Raw genomic sequence first — 15,399 nt, 5'->3', positions numbered from 1 at the left:
TCAGGAGTAGCTTTAAAAATTATCATTAGCAAAGTTCATATAAGTTCTGTTTTCTGAAACCAGATATATAAAACTTTGGAGAAAGTTTGCCACTGTTTAATGGAGGAAAACCATCTGAGTATCTCTTATCCTCTACTCCAATTTTCCAGTTGTTTTAGGAAGACCCCATTTTAATAGTTTCACTCTTTGGTTAGAAAGCATAGAAGGACTATTCAATACTTTATAGAGTAATATATCACCTACAAAGTTTAGACACCAATGAAGTCTATTATCTGAATCTTACCAACATTCACATTTATCACTCAATTAGTGAGTGACTTAGAAAACATTTCTGTGAAGGTAAAATTCTATAATATATTAAAACTACTTGGAAAAGTATAAAATAATATAGAAATGTAAAATTTTAATACTCAAGTAAATTATGTAAAATATGGAATTCAAGCTATAATTTTACCAATTCCTTAACAGATAAGTGAAATGTGAGATCTTCCTAAAACTTGACTTTTCTCATAAGGAACAATGGGGCATCTGGGTGGCTCAGTTCGTTGAGTTCAGTCTGACTCTTGATTTCCGCTCCGGTCATGATCTGATGAACCATGAGATCAAGCACCACTTTGGGCTCTCTCTGCACTGTCAGCCTGCTTGGAATTAATTCTCTCCTTCTCTCTCTCTCTCTGCCCCTTCCCTGGTTGAGCCCTCTCTCTCGCTCTCTCTCTCTCTCTCTCTCAAAATAAATAAATAAACTTAAAAAAAAAGGAACCAATACATTTGACACTCTTGATTTATGAAATGTTAGTTGAGTTCAAGTTTAATAATGAAATTACTTCAGTAAAACTATTAGGATACAAGTGACATAATTATATTCCTTAGTAAACAGAATCTCAGCCATGATAAGAAAAGTGTAAGTTTTATGACCTCTAAAGTATTTTCGTGTCTTATTTGTATACACACTCATATTTGTATATATGAAAGTATTACAAATACTTTCATATTTTTAATCCTCAAACACCTTATCTACCAGATGATATTACTCTATTCTCATTATACATGTAAATGACAAATGGTCAGGGAGAGTAAATGGTTTGCTCTCAGAGACTTAAAACATAGGCCTTATCAAGGGTGCCTGGGTGGCTCAGTCAGTGGGTGTCTGACTTCAGCTCAGGTCATGATCTCACAGCTGGTGGGTTCGAGCCTCGTGTCGGGCTCTGTGCTGACAGCTCAGAGCCTGGAGCCTGCTTCAGATTCTGTGTCTCCGTCTCTCTCTGCCCCTTTCCTGCTAGCACTCTGTCTGTGTCTCTCTTTCAGAAATAAGTAAACATTAAAAAAAAATTTTTTTAACTTAAGACTTCTCTCCAAGCTCATTGCAGCCTCAAGTTGTGAAAATACTCCAGTGGAAGCAATTTAAGATAGCACAGGCGTGTGAGTGAGTGTGTGCTGCCTTACTGTGCAGCACCAGTATCACCTGGAAGTTTGCTAGAAACACAGGTTCTCTGGCTCCTACCCAGACCTACGGAACCAGAAACTTTGAGGGTGGGGCCCAGCAGGCTGTGCTTTAACAAGCCTTCCAATGGATACTGATGAACCCAGAAGTCTGAGAACCACTGGCACGGATTTTTTTTCCCCATTTTACTTTCTGGTTAATTAAAACGTCACATCCAGTACAATCCCATTATATTGTTAGTTTTGAGAAGGGAGTCTATCAATTCATACAAAAAGGGTCAGCCTTCATTGAATGCTTACCACACAGCAGGTATTGTTCTGTGTACCTTCACCCATCGGATCATAACAGTAAGCCCTGGGGGTGGGCATTATCACTGGTCACCGAGAAGTTGAGAACTTGGACGATTTCCCTGAGGCCACACTGCTAGGGGCAGGGACGGGGTAGACAGATTGGAGAACCCATACTCTTACCCATACCTTAATCATGCCATATACCGTACAACCTGAGAATTTGCACATTCACCAAATACACCTCAAGGTAATGCTGCAAGGTGTCGTAGAAAGTGCATCGAGTCTGGAGTTAGACACACCTGGGGTTGGGTCCCCAGCCAGTCATCTAATGGAAAGAAACTTCCATTGCGGAGGTGAAGGAACCAGACAAACTGTTTCAGAGATCCAGATATAGGTTTGTGACCTAATAAGTAGAGGCTTTTCTGTAAAATGGCTGCTTTCTTAAAATGGTCTTCTGCCTTTGGCTTACGTAGACCACGAAATACTGGGAGAACGGATGCAAAATTATTGCCTTATAAATATTTTTTTTTTATTTTTTTTTTTTAACGTTTATTTATTTTTGAGACAGAGAGAGACAGACCATGAACAGGGGAGGGGCAGAGAGAGAGGGAGACACAGAATCTGAAACAGGCTCCAGGCTCTGAGCTGTCAGCACAGAGCCCGACGCGGGGCTCAAACTCACGGACCACGAGATGGTGACCTGAGCCGAAGTCGGCCGCTTAACCGACTGAGCCACCCAGGCACCCCTAAACATTTATGAATAAAATAGCAAAATATGAGGAATCTAATGGGAATTTTTTTCCATGCTATTTCCCTACTAACAATGGTAGATATTTATTTCTTTGTTGCCAGCTGCTTCTGTTCTGTAGTCATGTTCTGAAAAGAACAGTTGAACCCAGGCAAGCAAAAGCTCAATACTTCACAAAAAGAATTTAATTTACATTAAAATATGGCTACACAAGAAAGAAGATCTTGAATAGCTTCCTGCTGTATCCATATTTCCATTTTGTCTAATTTATACAGTCCTCGGAGTGGTCCTTTAAAAACATAAATAAAACAAGTGTTGGTGAGGATATGGAGAAAAAGGAACCCTCTTGCACTGTTGGTGGGAATGTCAACAGTATAGCCACCATGGAAAACAGTATGGAGGTTCCTCAGAAAATTGAAAATAGAACTACCATGTGATCCAATAATTTCATTACGGGTATTTACCCAAAGATAACAAAAACACTAATGCAAAAAGATACACGCACCCCTGTGTTTATTGCAGCATTAGATACAATAGCCAAATTATGGGAGCAACCTAAGTATTCATCAATAGAGAAGTGGATAAAGGGTGCGCGTGTGTGTGTGTGTGTGTGTGTGTGTGTGTGTGTGTGTGTGTGAATATTATGCAGCCATGAAAAGGATGAGATCTGCCATTTGAGACCATATGGATAGACTGAGAGAGTATTATCTAAGTGAAATAAATAAGACTCGGAAAGACAAATACCATGATTCTACTCATAAGTGGAATCTCAAAAAAGTGAATAAACAACAAAACAAAAAACAAAAAAAAATACAGATTCAGACCTATAAATACAGAAGACAAACTGATGGTTGCCAGAGGGGAGAAGGATGGGGGTGTGAGCCAAATCAATGAAGGGAAGTGGGAGATAAGGTCTTCCAGTTATGGGATGAATAAGTCACAGGAATATAAGGCACAATACATTCAGTGATCTTGTGATAGCAATGTATGGGGATAGACGGTTGCTACACTTATGGCAAACATAGCATAATGTATAAACCTGTCAAATCTGTAAGTTGTACAGTTGAAACTAATGTTACATTGGACATCAACTGTACTCAAATTTTTAAAAAAAGAAAAACATAAATAAGATCATGTCATTTCCCTATAAACCGTTCAACAAGAGTTTCTTGTCACACTTAAAATAAAGCCTCATTGTGGCCTGCAAGTCCTCCATGAGACAGCTTCAGTCTCTCCCAACCTCTTGCTCTCACTCGCTCCTCCTCGCAAGTGATCCTTTGCTGCTCCTTGAACAAATCAAGCGAGCTCTGGCCTCGGGGCCTTTGCACTTACTCCTCCCTCTTCTCAGAAACTCTTCCCAGATGTTCACAGGATTTGCTCCATGACTCCATTCTGGTCTCCGCTCAAGTATCAACTCCTAAGAAAGATCTTCCCTGACCACCTTTAAAATAAAAATCTCAACCCTTGTATCCATCTATCCCAAATCCATATTTTGTTTTTCATTCATAGTACCTACCATTTGCCTGATGGTATATACTCACCCATTAATTTTTAATTATCTTTCATTCCACATAGGAATTCAAGCTCCTCAAGGGCCAAGGCTTTGTCTGATGCTCTGCTGTTTCCCTGACACTTACAACAGAGCCTGGCAGTGCTGTGGCCAGTTATTGATTACTGTTAACTTTCTTTAACATTTTTCTTCATTTGTTTTCACGTGCAGTATGCTGCAGAATAATCACCTAAGACAGGTACCGGCGGGAGCACTGCAGAATTTGCGAAGCCTTCAGTCCCTGTAAGTACAGTTAAAATTGAAAAATGTTCTCAGGACCAATATGGGAAGGAGCAATGAAATGTCCAAATGACCATTTTCATCAACTCCTTGGTTGGGGACCCTAGCTAAATAAGTTGTGAGTGAATGAGACTTTTCATTATGGCAACAACCCTTTGAATCTTCATTAAACAATACGGGGTGGGGGGGACCAGTGTTGGAGTTCGGATTTTCAGGTCAGACACTCAATCATAGCACCTGCAGTGAAAAGCCTCTTATATATGCTGGTATCACAGGACAGAATCTTGCGGATCCAAGATCTTGTCCTGCATTCTCCTGTAGTATTTTGTTCCTGAGTTCAAATCAGAAATAATGCTTTCTCCTCTTGTCTAGAAAAATCTAGATAAGATTGGAATCTTCAATTTATTCCATTTCTAGATGATCTGAGCTGACTTGTAATGAAACTTTTGCTGAGTCAAGGGAAGGAAAAATAAGATGAAAACAGAGAGAAGCAAGCCATACGAGACTCTTAAATACAGAAAACAAACTGAGGGTTGCTGGAAGGGAGGAGGGGCTAAATGGGTGATGAGCATTAAGGAAGGCAGTTGTCAGGATGAGCACTGGGTGTTATATGTAAGCAATGAATCACTGGGTTCTACTCCTGAAACCAAGACTACACCGTATGTTAACTAACTTGAATTTAAATGAATTTTTAAAATGACTTAATCTTTAAGGTTCTGTATATACATCAGGGGTCCTCAAATCAGTGAGCTAAGATCTAATGGTATATCTTAAAGTCTCACTGCACAGCTTCCCCATCACCACACCCAAACATACAAACATACTCACAAACAATCCCACTGACACACAGACACATACAGACACATGAACATACACAGCACTGGGGTTATTTTTCCTTATTCTGAGTATACAAGTTTTCTATCAGGAGTTTCCACTCTTCATTGACTTAGAATCTCTGAATAAGTAAAAATTAGTTATTTCCCACAAAAAGAACTTTCATACCACCTGGACGTTTTAGAGCTTGGGTTGTAAGCAAGTGTTTACAGTGACTGTTTGGCAAGACTGTGCCGTGAGTAGGTGGTCAGTAAATCTTCATCTCCTGAGAATGTGTAAGTGCTCGCAATATATCGCATGATTTCCAATATATGCATGTGTAATATGTGCTTTTATCTTACTTACACTGAAAGTCCTCATCTGTCAAACAAAATACTGGTTTCTGGTCTGGAATGATGAGGGAGATGCATTTAAAAAGCACGTAAATATTGCAGACTCTAGTTGAAAAGTATCTTAAAGAAGCCATCGGTTAATAGTTACATAGCATTTGTTTAATGCCTTTTACTGAGGTGATACAAGAGGAGGAGAAACATGAGATTGAAGATGATACTTTCCTCCTTTGATCTTTTTTGTTGTGGTTGTTCTTTTAATGAAAGCAAATCTGTGCTTGAGACCATTTTAAGCTTTGTAGTCCAGTCAAACAAAGTGACTTCCTAGGTTTTCACGAGCCTATAGATAAACAAGCCCACAAGGGCCCCTTTGTGGCATGGCGATAGGTCTGTTGCATTTTCAGGGGCTCCTTAATGACATCACAGTATCACTCCTCCTTTGTTGCACAAGCATTTTCCTGAAGGAAAGAAGCAGTCAGAAGGCAAAACACTCTCAAGTTGGGTTGTCTGCATCAGGGCACGGGGTCTAGTGGCCGCATTGAAAAACGAGATAATAGCAGTAGCCAATAGGAACTTTAAACAGCTGTGAGGCAGGCAGAAGATAGAAGGATAAGAGTCGGTAACCAAAAGCCCCTATCAGCTGAAAGAAGATCACAAACAGAACACCCAGCAAAGTGAACTCTTTGAGAAAGAGAAAACCATGAATCTTTTGTTCACTTGAACTGGGCGGTGCCTCCCTGATAAAGGTGTTCAGATTTGGTTTCTTACCGTCTGGAGATTCACTGTTCACCAGGTGTCTCTTGCCTTATGGTTTCTGATTCACAAACACAATTGTGTTTGAAACCTTATAAGTATGTGTTCCCTGTGAAAAAGCCAAGGGTTAACTTTCTAGTATGATGTTTATCGCATCCAGATAGATACTCGGCCCCCGGTGCATGCTGAATTTTATCGGCTGACTGTGTAATGTTTGTCCAGCGGTCCCTTTGCCCGGAGCGCAGACAAGCCCATGTGAGGCGCTGAATGTTGGCACTGTGTGCTACCGCGCCACATTTTCTCATGGTTTTTTGTGCTGCTTTGATACAAGAGTTAAGATTGGACAAAAAGTGTTATAAACATAGACTCTAACCACCAACCGCACAGACACTGTATTGTACCAGCTGAAGGAGCCCCTATGGGGTGTGTGGGTTTGGGCCACAGTGAACCCTTGTAAAGTTTTGCCGTCGTCCCAGACTGGAGATGTTTAATGGTACTTCTCCCGCTTCCTTCATGCGGTTCCAAAAATGAAACCGTCAGGTTTTGTTTTGTTTTTTAAATGTTTATTCATTTTTGAGAGAGTGCGTGCACGCAAGTGGGGGAGGGGCAGAAAGAAAGGGGGACAGAGGATCCGAAGCAGGCTCTGTGCTCGCAGCAGAAAGCCTGACACGGGGCTCAAACCCACAAACTCTGAGATCATGACCTGAGCCAAAGTCAGAAGTTTAACTGAGCCACCCAGGCGCCCCGAAAGCATCAGTTTTGAGACTAGTGATCATTACATGATTGCATTACATGAATGCATTACATGAATGCAAACATGCATTCCTCTTCCGGTCTCCATTCATTGTGCATGCTTTCAGGCCACTTCTGTATCAGTACAAGTAACAAAGAGGATGAGACCTGCCTCATCGTCCATGCTGCCCACACCTGGGAGGCCTCCACTCTGTCACTCGGCTTTTCTTGAACTATAGTCAACTTTTAGACTATCACTCGGCCCTTTTTCTAATGTTTCCTCTTTTTTTCTGTCCCTGGAATTCACTGTTTCTCTTCACTTTGTTATTTTCCTTGTCTTACACATTCGCTCTTTAAGCTGCACTCCAACCTCCACAGGAGCTGTGAGTGCATCACCCCCCTACATGCCTGGCCTTGTAATCTCCAAAGGGGATTTCTCAACCCTGGCTGCAAAGAAGAATCATCTGGACAGGCCCAAAGCCCAAGGCTGCACTCTCTGAGTGTTTTCTAACTGGTTCCATTATACCGTTAAGTGCTTCTTAACCGAACGTTGGGAAAACTCGTGTCAGGCAGCACTTCTTCAGATGTTCTGCAAATATTCCCCTGAGCTATTTTCAAACCTGAAATAATCACATAATCCATACTTTGCATTCCAGTGTGAACTAAAAAGGTACTCGGAATATGAAATAAAAGTCTGGGATTGCATTGTTTGTGTTTAATTGAAACAGCTCATACATACCTGCCTATTAAGTCTACTGACGATCTGGGGCAGATAAAGACAGGAGGCCACATGCTGTGTGGATAGCACACCCTCCTATCGGAATGTGTTTGTCACGGCACCAACACCTCCCAGATATACAGGACAGGATGTTGGGCCTCATCTCTGACTTACTTAATCAAAAACTTCATTTCAACAAAATCCTCCGGGGATTTGTATGGCCAACACATTTGAGAAATTAAGTGTTTTATTGTGCTATGACACAGACAAGTGGTCTACCAACCAAGTGGCTGATAAGTACTGAAATAGATCCAGTATACTTTGCCCCACCATATAGACTTGGCTTCATTGAATATAGCTTGAGAAACTTGATACATTAAAATTGGTCACATTGCTGTGAGGAAGCAACAAATTGTACTCACGTTTCAAGAGATGTAATTTCCATTTATTTTACATAAACAAAAGATATTTGGCCTTGTTCATAATGAAAACACATAGGTACGTTTGTGTTCTTTTAACTCTCTCCTGATGTTTACAAATTGCTTGTCTAAAGAATAAGAGGTCAAGCCCATGTGCCAGAGCCCAATAGCCCAGAGCCTGCCCCTGTACAATATGTATGTTTGCTTCTGACATGGTAATGACTGCCCAGACACCAGTTGGATTTTTTGTAATGTAATCAAATATAACTTAATTTCCTTTCTGTTTTTTTGGAAGGGAATAGGAAATGTAATCAGAACTCACAATGAGTTGTATTTCACCAAGAAACTTTTGGCATTATAGACATTTGAGGACTAGGTTCAGATTACAACGATTTGATGGAAACTCAAAACTTAACCCTCCCCTGACCTCATACCTTTGTATCTGTAGCTAAAAAATCGATCTATGGGGAAAAAAATCGTTACTTCATTTGTTGATAGTCATCAATGACGTTCAGTCATCTCACTGTCATTAGTGAAGTTCAAGGTGATCAAAGAGAATGACATATTCATCTTTGCCAAGTTAACCAGAGTATTATTTCATACATGTTGGTTTTCATTTCAAGTTCCCACTAGAGAAACAAATTGGGTTGGTACATAGAAAATAAAAGAATCAGACATATCTTTGGTATTGTCTCTAGTCTCCAATTAGAACACCAATTGGTGTTCATCTTCAGGGTGTAAGACATTGTTTTAAAACCTAAAAAGAACATGTAATTCTTGCCTGGAACGTGATCAGCCTGTGCATCTTGTGATAGCAGCTTCAGGGCTACCGACTCCTCTGCCCCTGAGCCCTGTGAAATGTTAATAATGTCACCCAGACTCTTCGTGGTAAGGTTTTGCTGATAATAGTCCTCAAAGAGAGTAAGAGAAAGAGATGAGGAGGAGAGGCAGGGTTCATAGTGCTGGGCAGAAAATAAGGCAAGCCTAGAACCAGCCCCAGTTTTCTCCCATGAACATCCAGGAGCCTATTCAGTTTCAGACCTTGGATAAAGAATGGGAAGGAAGTAACAAAAGACAAGGAGGTGTAAGCAGACAAAAAAAAGTAGAGTGAGCTAACCAAGAGAATAAGATTAAAAGATCAAAGAGTTTAAACACACACACACACACACACACACACACACACACACAATGGTTTTAGTATTAGTGACATTATTCTTCCCACTAAAATAGTCTCCACAAAGAGAAATTACAAGCTTACACAATAAAAATGCATGTTCAATAAATAAAATTTTGGTTTAGTTTGGTTTTTTTCACCAAAGTGCCAGCATAGCAAGTACGTCTTGGGATGGAGGTGGACTTTGGTGTTCCAGAGGCCAAGGGTTTTGTCTAGTGCACCATTAGGAGGTCATTTCATAGAACCACGTGCAAACCAGCACCCAATGCATTGTTATGAGAAGTTTTCCTTGTCTCCCTCCCCGATTAAACAGCAGGAGAAAACTATTTTCAAGGTAAAGCCCTTTCTACACAGTGTCTATAGCAAGAGAGAACTCAAATTGGAGCGCAGTCCTCAGAATCATGTATGGGAAAAAAATGTGAATACGTAATGCAAGACCCCATGTACAAACCATTCGTACATCAGTCTATCTGCCAGTGCTCTGATTAAAATCGTACATGTGACAGTCACATCAGATAGGTAAATAACTAAAAGAGAACATAGATGTTATAAATGAGAAGTAGAATACCACTTTTCTCAGTCTTGTGATGTGAAATGAAGGTTACCTTTGGAAGTGGGTTAAACTCTTCGGAGAAGCTAAAGGGATGGCACCAATGGAAGGTATACTGTTTGTAAAAAGGCACATAAAGAGGGGTGCCTGGGTGGCTCAGTCGGTTAAGCATCTGACTCTTAATTTCGGCTCAGGTCATAATCTCACGGTTCGTGAGTTCGAGGCCTGAGTCAGACTCTGTGCTGACAGTGTGGAGCCTGCTTGGGATTCTCTCTCTCATCCTCTCTCTTTGCCCTTCTCCCTCTCAAAATAAATAAATAAACTTTAAAAAAAAAAAAAAGAAAGAAGCAATAAAGCATGGGAACACTGCCAGGACAAAATCAGAAACACCCAGGGTGTTTAAACCCACATGGTTATCAAAGCAGCAGCAGCTGTTTATGAAGCACCTTCTTCATTCCACTCATCCTCAGACAAGGAGGAGTCACATGAGGTAGGAGCTGAGATTACCCCTTTCTTAGTGATGATGAAGCAGAAAGCTCAAAGATGTTAAATGACCTTCTCAAAGTCATATGGCTTGAAATGGAGTCAGTCTAGAAGTGAGTCTGGGATACGAACTCTGGTCTTCCTAGCACCAAAATCTGCCCATTTTACCACCACGCTCTCTCCCCTCCCTCCAAAATCTACTTCAGAGAATGGGCACACAGCAGGATGCACTAATGTGAGGGAAAGGAGCTTGACAGAATCACATCTTACTTCTAGACCTATGTTGTGAAGGTTTACAAAAAGAAAGAAATTTACAAAAAGAAGAAATTTCTGCAGGACAGAAATAAATAAGTTGAAGAAGAGAAGAGAACAATATTATTAATGTGTGGGCCAGTCTGCTTTTTTTAGTGTTTCCCTATGCTTTTGGTTGTCTGTTCCCTCAGTACCTGTGAGGTAGAATTTGCCTCCACTTTCCTGATAAGGAAACTATAGGTGAGAAAAGAGTATCTTGTCCCTATTGCAAAGGTGAAAGTTGATCAGACAATGACAGGAGGGAAGAACATTCCAGACAGAGGGAACTACTTGTGCACTGCCTTGTAGTGGAGGTGGCTGGAGGCGAAGCTAGTACATGAAGAAGCAGAAACAAGCTCCTCGTGGCTGAAGCAGGAAGAGTCCTGTGTCACTAAGCTCTTCTTGTGCAAGAAGAGCTTAGTGAGACAGGTGGGGTCAGACACCTTGAAAGCCATTTGGGACATGCCAAGGATTTTAGCCTTTATTGTGAAGTCAATGGGAATCCACTGGCGGATAAAAGGCAGGGAAGGGCATGATTTGATCTGTGTTACTGAAATAGTCTAGGAGAGAAAGGAGAACTTTGTCAGGATGGGGGCAGTGGAGATGGTGAAGGGGAAATGGATTTGAGAACTATTTAGATGAAATTACCGGTGTTTGGTAAGGAACCGGCGATGAAGAACGATGGAGTAAGAGATGTCAGGATGATTCCTAAATTTCTGGTTTATAACCATGTGCTTAAGGAAGCCCATCACTGAGAACAGGAAACACCGGCAAAAAGCTATGTTTGGGGACAATGGAGGCGAACGATAATGAGTTTGGTCTTGAACGTGTGTGTTTGTGGAGGAACAACAGAGTAGAAATGTCACAAAGACAGCCCAAAATCCAGATCTGGATCTCAAAAAAGAGTGAAATTTAGGTTAGACCCTCCTACCATGCATTTGCCTTCACCTAACACCTCCTTGTAACGATTTGGTTGTCTGACTACACTTTAGGAAACATGCTGCATAAAGGTTGGATCAACACGCTTAGAAAACAGGCTCATGTCTGCCTGGTTTACTTACTGTTAGATCTCAAGCACCAGGAACAGTACCTGCAAAAACGCACACTCCAGAAATATTTATTGAACTGAACTAAAGCCTCAAACCCTAAGTGATGTCCTAAACATCTGCTTGGGATCAGCTCATCTCTCCCAGTTTGACTGTAGCCCACATTCCCTGATATCTCTGGCTCCAAACTCTTATCTCTGTGCCTGGTTTTTTCTATCTGCCCTTCCTAAACTGAGAGTTGGACCCCAGTGGTTCCTTCAGGGATTTTGGAGTTGATCTGTCTACAAGATTTAGCTTTCTATTGTCTTAGCTGAGGACTCTCCACTTAAAGAATTCCAGGCCTCAAGGCAAACCAGTGGTTGCCAGAGGGCAGGTGGGAGTGGGGTGGGAGGGGATAAGCAAAGTAGGTGAAGGAGATGAAGAGGGGCAAACTTGCAGTTATAAAATAAATAAGTCACAGAGATGAAAAGTACAGTATAGGGAATGCAATCAGTAATGTCATAATGACACTAGTATGGTGACAGTTGGTGACTACCCTTACCGTGGTGAGCACTGAGCGACACCTAATAACACTGTCTGTCAACTATACTTTAATAATGTCTTTTTTAAGGGCCCCTGGGTGGCTCAGTCGGTTAGGCAGCCAACTTCCTCGGGTCATGATCTCACAGTCTGGGAGTTTGAGCCCCGCTTCGGGCTCTGTGCTGACAGCTCAGAGCCCAGAGCCTATTTCAGATTCTGTGTCTCCCTCTCTCTGACTCTCTCCTGTTCATGCTCTGTCTCTCTCTGTCTCAAAAATTAACGTTAAAAAATTTTTTTTAATAATTTTTTTTTTAAAGTGTAGGGTTTGGGGAAGAACCATAATGCTAAGTCTTGGAGGGTTGATGAGGTTCGAATAGGCAGGAAGTAGGGGATGCTTATGAATACAAGGCTCAGAAGTACTGTGGGAGGGAGCTAAATAGGGACAAGTTGACTAGGACAGAGAAATAGGAGAATAGCGTGGCCAGTGAAGGCGGATGGTGAACTTTGAATATCAGATGGGAAGTTTGGGTTTGAAGGGACGGTAATGTGGCAGAACCATGGATTCCTAACAGGGGAATGACATAGAGCATGGTTTGAGGGAGATTAATCTGGCAGCAGCCTACAGGATTAATTGAAGAGATAAGAGATCAAAGGCAAAAGGCCCAGCTCAGAGACTGTTGCAGTAATGCAGGTGTTAAGAGATAAGAGACTTAACTAGACAGTGGAAGTGGAGAGTTTTGGAGATAAAGATAAATGGAGAGGACTTGGTGAATGATTGGCTGGAAGGCAATGGAAGATTCAAAAAGGACCCCCAGATTTCAAACCATGATGGTACCCGAGAGACTAATGGGGCCCTTGATCCCCCCACCCCCAAAAAAGTCTTTGTTTTCTATGGAGAAAAATGAAACTGGAGAAGTCAATGCTTGTGTTACTCGTCTCCTCGTTACAAAATTCACAGCAGCAATGACCTCTGAGAAAGGGAGCAACATACTGTAAATTGACTCTAAGATATTTCTCACTGGAGTCATGCACTCTCCAATAATGCCAGAAAGACAGGTTTGGTTCTGTTAGGCACTTCATCTAGCTGTTAGTCAAGCCAACCGACTAGTCTCTAAATTATTGCTCTTCAGTGAGCCTGTCGGTTTTATCTCTCCCCAAGCTGCAGAGATGAAAAAACTTTTTTACCTTTTCAGAAGTAAGTTTAAAGAGATCATTTTTCTTCCTGGTTTGCATTAAGTTTACCAATGAATAAGATGGAGAACAGAAAGGTAGAAGCAGAAATTCCCATTATATAAATTCATACGCTCAATGTCTTCCTAGGATATAAATGGGAAATTTCATTAAAAGGTAGAATCCCACATTGTGGTTACTCCGTCAATATTAAATAACAATAAATAACAATAAAAATGACTCATTATTATGAAGAATTCATATAAATCAGCATTACTTCAGTCCGTAAGAGTTCATATAGATAAAATTGTATCCCAATAGTATTATTATAATGATCTGACAAATTCAATTCCAGTGATCCACTGGTTTTGGTGCAATAAAATTTCCAGGCAGTAAATTTCACTGTAATAAATATTTTAGAGACCTTGTCAAATTGTATTCTATACAAGCTTGGAAATCTATAACTCTCATTTCATAGCAAAGTAAGATAATAATGGGAAATGCTTTCATTTCTTAAAATGTTATAAATGAACTAAATGATTATGCTCTTTTGACTATTCATGAATTATTCAAAATGGCCTCACAAAATGTACAAATGTATGTATAAGTGAGTTTGTCATTTTTTTTAACTTACAAAGAAAAAAATGCTCATCCAAATATAAAATAGAAATGTCAGTGATGAAAATGCTATGCTTCGGCTTCTTTTTAATATATTTTTTAAATTTTTTATTTATTTTTATATTTTTCAATTTTTATTTAATCTATTTTTTTTAATTTACACCCAAGTTAGCATATAGTGCAGCAATGATTTCAGGAGTAGATTCCTTAATGCCCTTTACCCATTTAGCCCATCCCCTCTCCCACACCTCCTCCAGTAACCCTGTTTGTTCTCCATATTTAAGAGTCTCTTAAGTTGTCCCCCTCCTTAAGTTGTCCCCTCCCTGTTTTTATATTATTTTTGCTTCCCTTCCTTTATGTTCATCTGTTTTGTCTCTTAAAGTCCTCATATGAGTGAAGTCATATATTTGTCTTTCTCTGACTGACTAATTTCACTTAGCACAATACCCTCTAGTTCCATCCATGTTGTTGCAAATGGCAAGATTTCATTCTTTTTGATTGCCGAGTAATACTCCATTATATATATATATACCACATCTTCTTTATCCATTCATCTGTCAGTGGACATTTGGGCTCTTTCCATACTTTGGCTATTGTTGATAGTGCTGCTATAAATATTGGGGTGCATGTGCCCGTTCGAAACAGCACACCTGTATCCTGTAGATAAATACCTAGTAGTGCAATTGCTGGGTCATAGGCTAGTTCTATTTTTAGTTTCTTGAGGAACCTCCATACTGTTTTCCAGAGTGGCTGCACCAGTTTGCATTCCCACCAGCAGTGCCAAAGAGATCCTCTTTCTCCATATCCTCGTCAACATCTGTTGTTGCCTGAGTTGTTAATGTTAGCCATTCTGACTGGTGAGGTGGTATCTCATTGGGGCTTTGATTTGTATTTCCCTGATGATGAGTGATATTGCGCATTTTTTCATGTGTCGGTTGGCCATCTGGATGTCTTCTTTGGAGATGTGTCTATTCATGTCTTTTGCCCATTTCTTCACTGGATTATTGGTTTTTTGGGTGTTGAGTTTGATAAGTTCTTTATAGATTTTGGATACTAACTAACCCTTTATCTCATACGTCGTTTGCAAATATCTTCTCCCATTCCGTCGGTTGCCTTTTAGTTTTGCTGATTGTTTCCTTCACTGTGCAGAAGCTTTTTATTTTGATGAGGTCCCAATAGTTCATTTTTGCTTTTGTTTTCCTTGCCTCCGGAGATGTGTTGAGTAGGAAGTTGCTGCGGCCAAGGTCAAAGAGGGTTTTCCCTGCCTTCTCTTCGAGGATTTTGATGGCTTCCTGTCTTACATTTAGGTCTTTCATCTATTTTGAGTTTATTTTTGCATACGGTGTCAGAATGTGGTCCAGGTTCATTTTTCTGCATGTCGCTGCCCAGTTTTCCCAGCACCACTTGCTGAAGAGACGGTTTTCATTCCATTGAATATTCTTTCCTGCTTTGTCAAAGATTAGTTGGCCATACTTTTGTGGGTCCATTTTTGGGT

At 40.5% G+C, this 15,399-nt stretch overlaps 1 protein-coding gene across 3 annotated transcripts in view; it reads left to right on the top strand.

Moving 5' to 3' along the window:
- The window catches only part of LGR5 (leucine rich repeat containing G protein-coupled receptor 5), a 128,922-nt gene that overhangs the window by 79,570 nt on the left and 33,953 nt on the right, over window positions 1-15,399 (top strand). For all 3 annotated transcript variants that reach the window (XM_019455106.2, XM_019455104.2, XM_019455103.2), the window contains one exon: window positions 4,200-4,271. In XM_019455106.2, the coding sequence (XP_019310651.2) occupies window positions 4,200-4,271 (72 nt within the window). The remainder of the gene's footprint in view (window positions 1-4,199; window positions 4,272-15,399) is intronic.

The sequence above is a fragment of the Panthera pardus genome, unplaced genomic scaffold (assembly GCF_024362965.1).
Source record: "Panthera pardus isolate Hobbes unplaced genomic scaffold, ASM2436296v1 HiC_scaffold_6, whole genome shotgun sequence".
NCBI classification, from domain to species: Eukaryota; Metazoa; Chordata; class Mammalia; order Carnivora; family Felidae; genus Panthera; species Panthera pardus.
The sequence above is the reverse complement of the archived record's forward strand: the minus strand, read 5'-3'. Positions and strand labels throughout refer to the sequence as shown.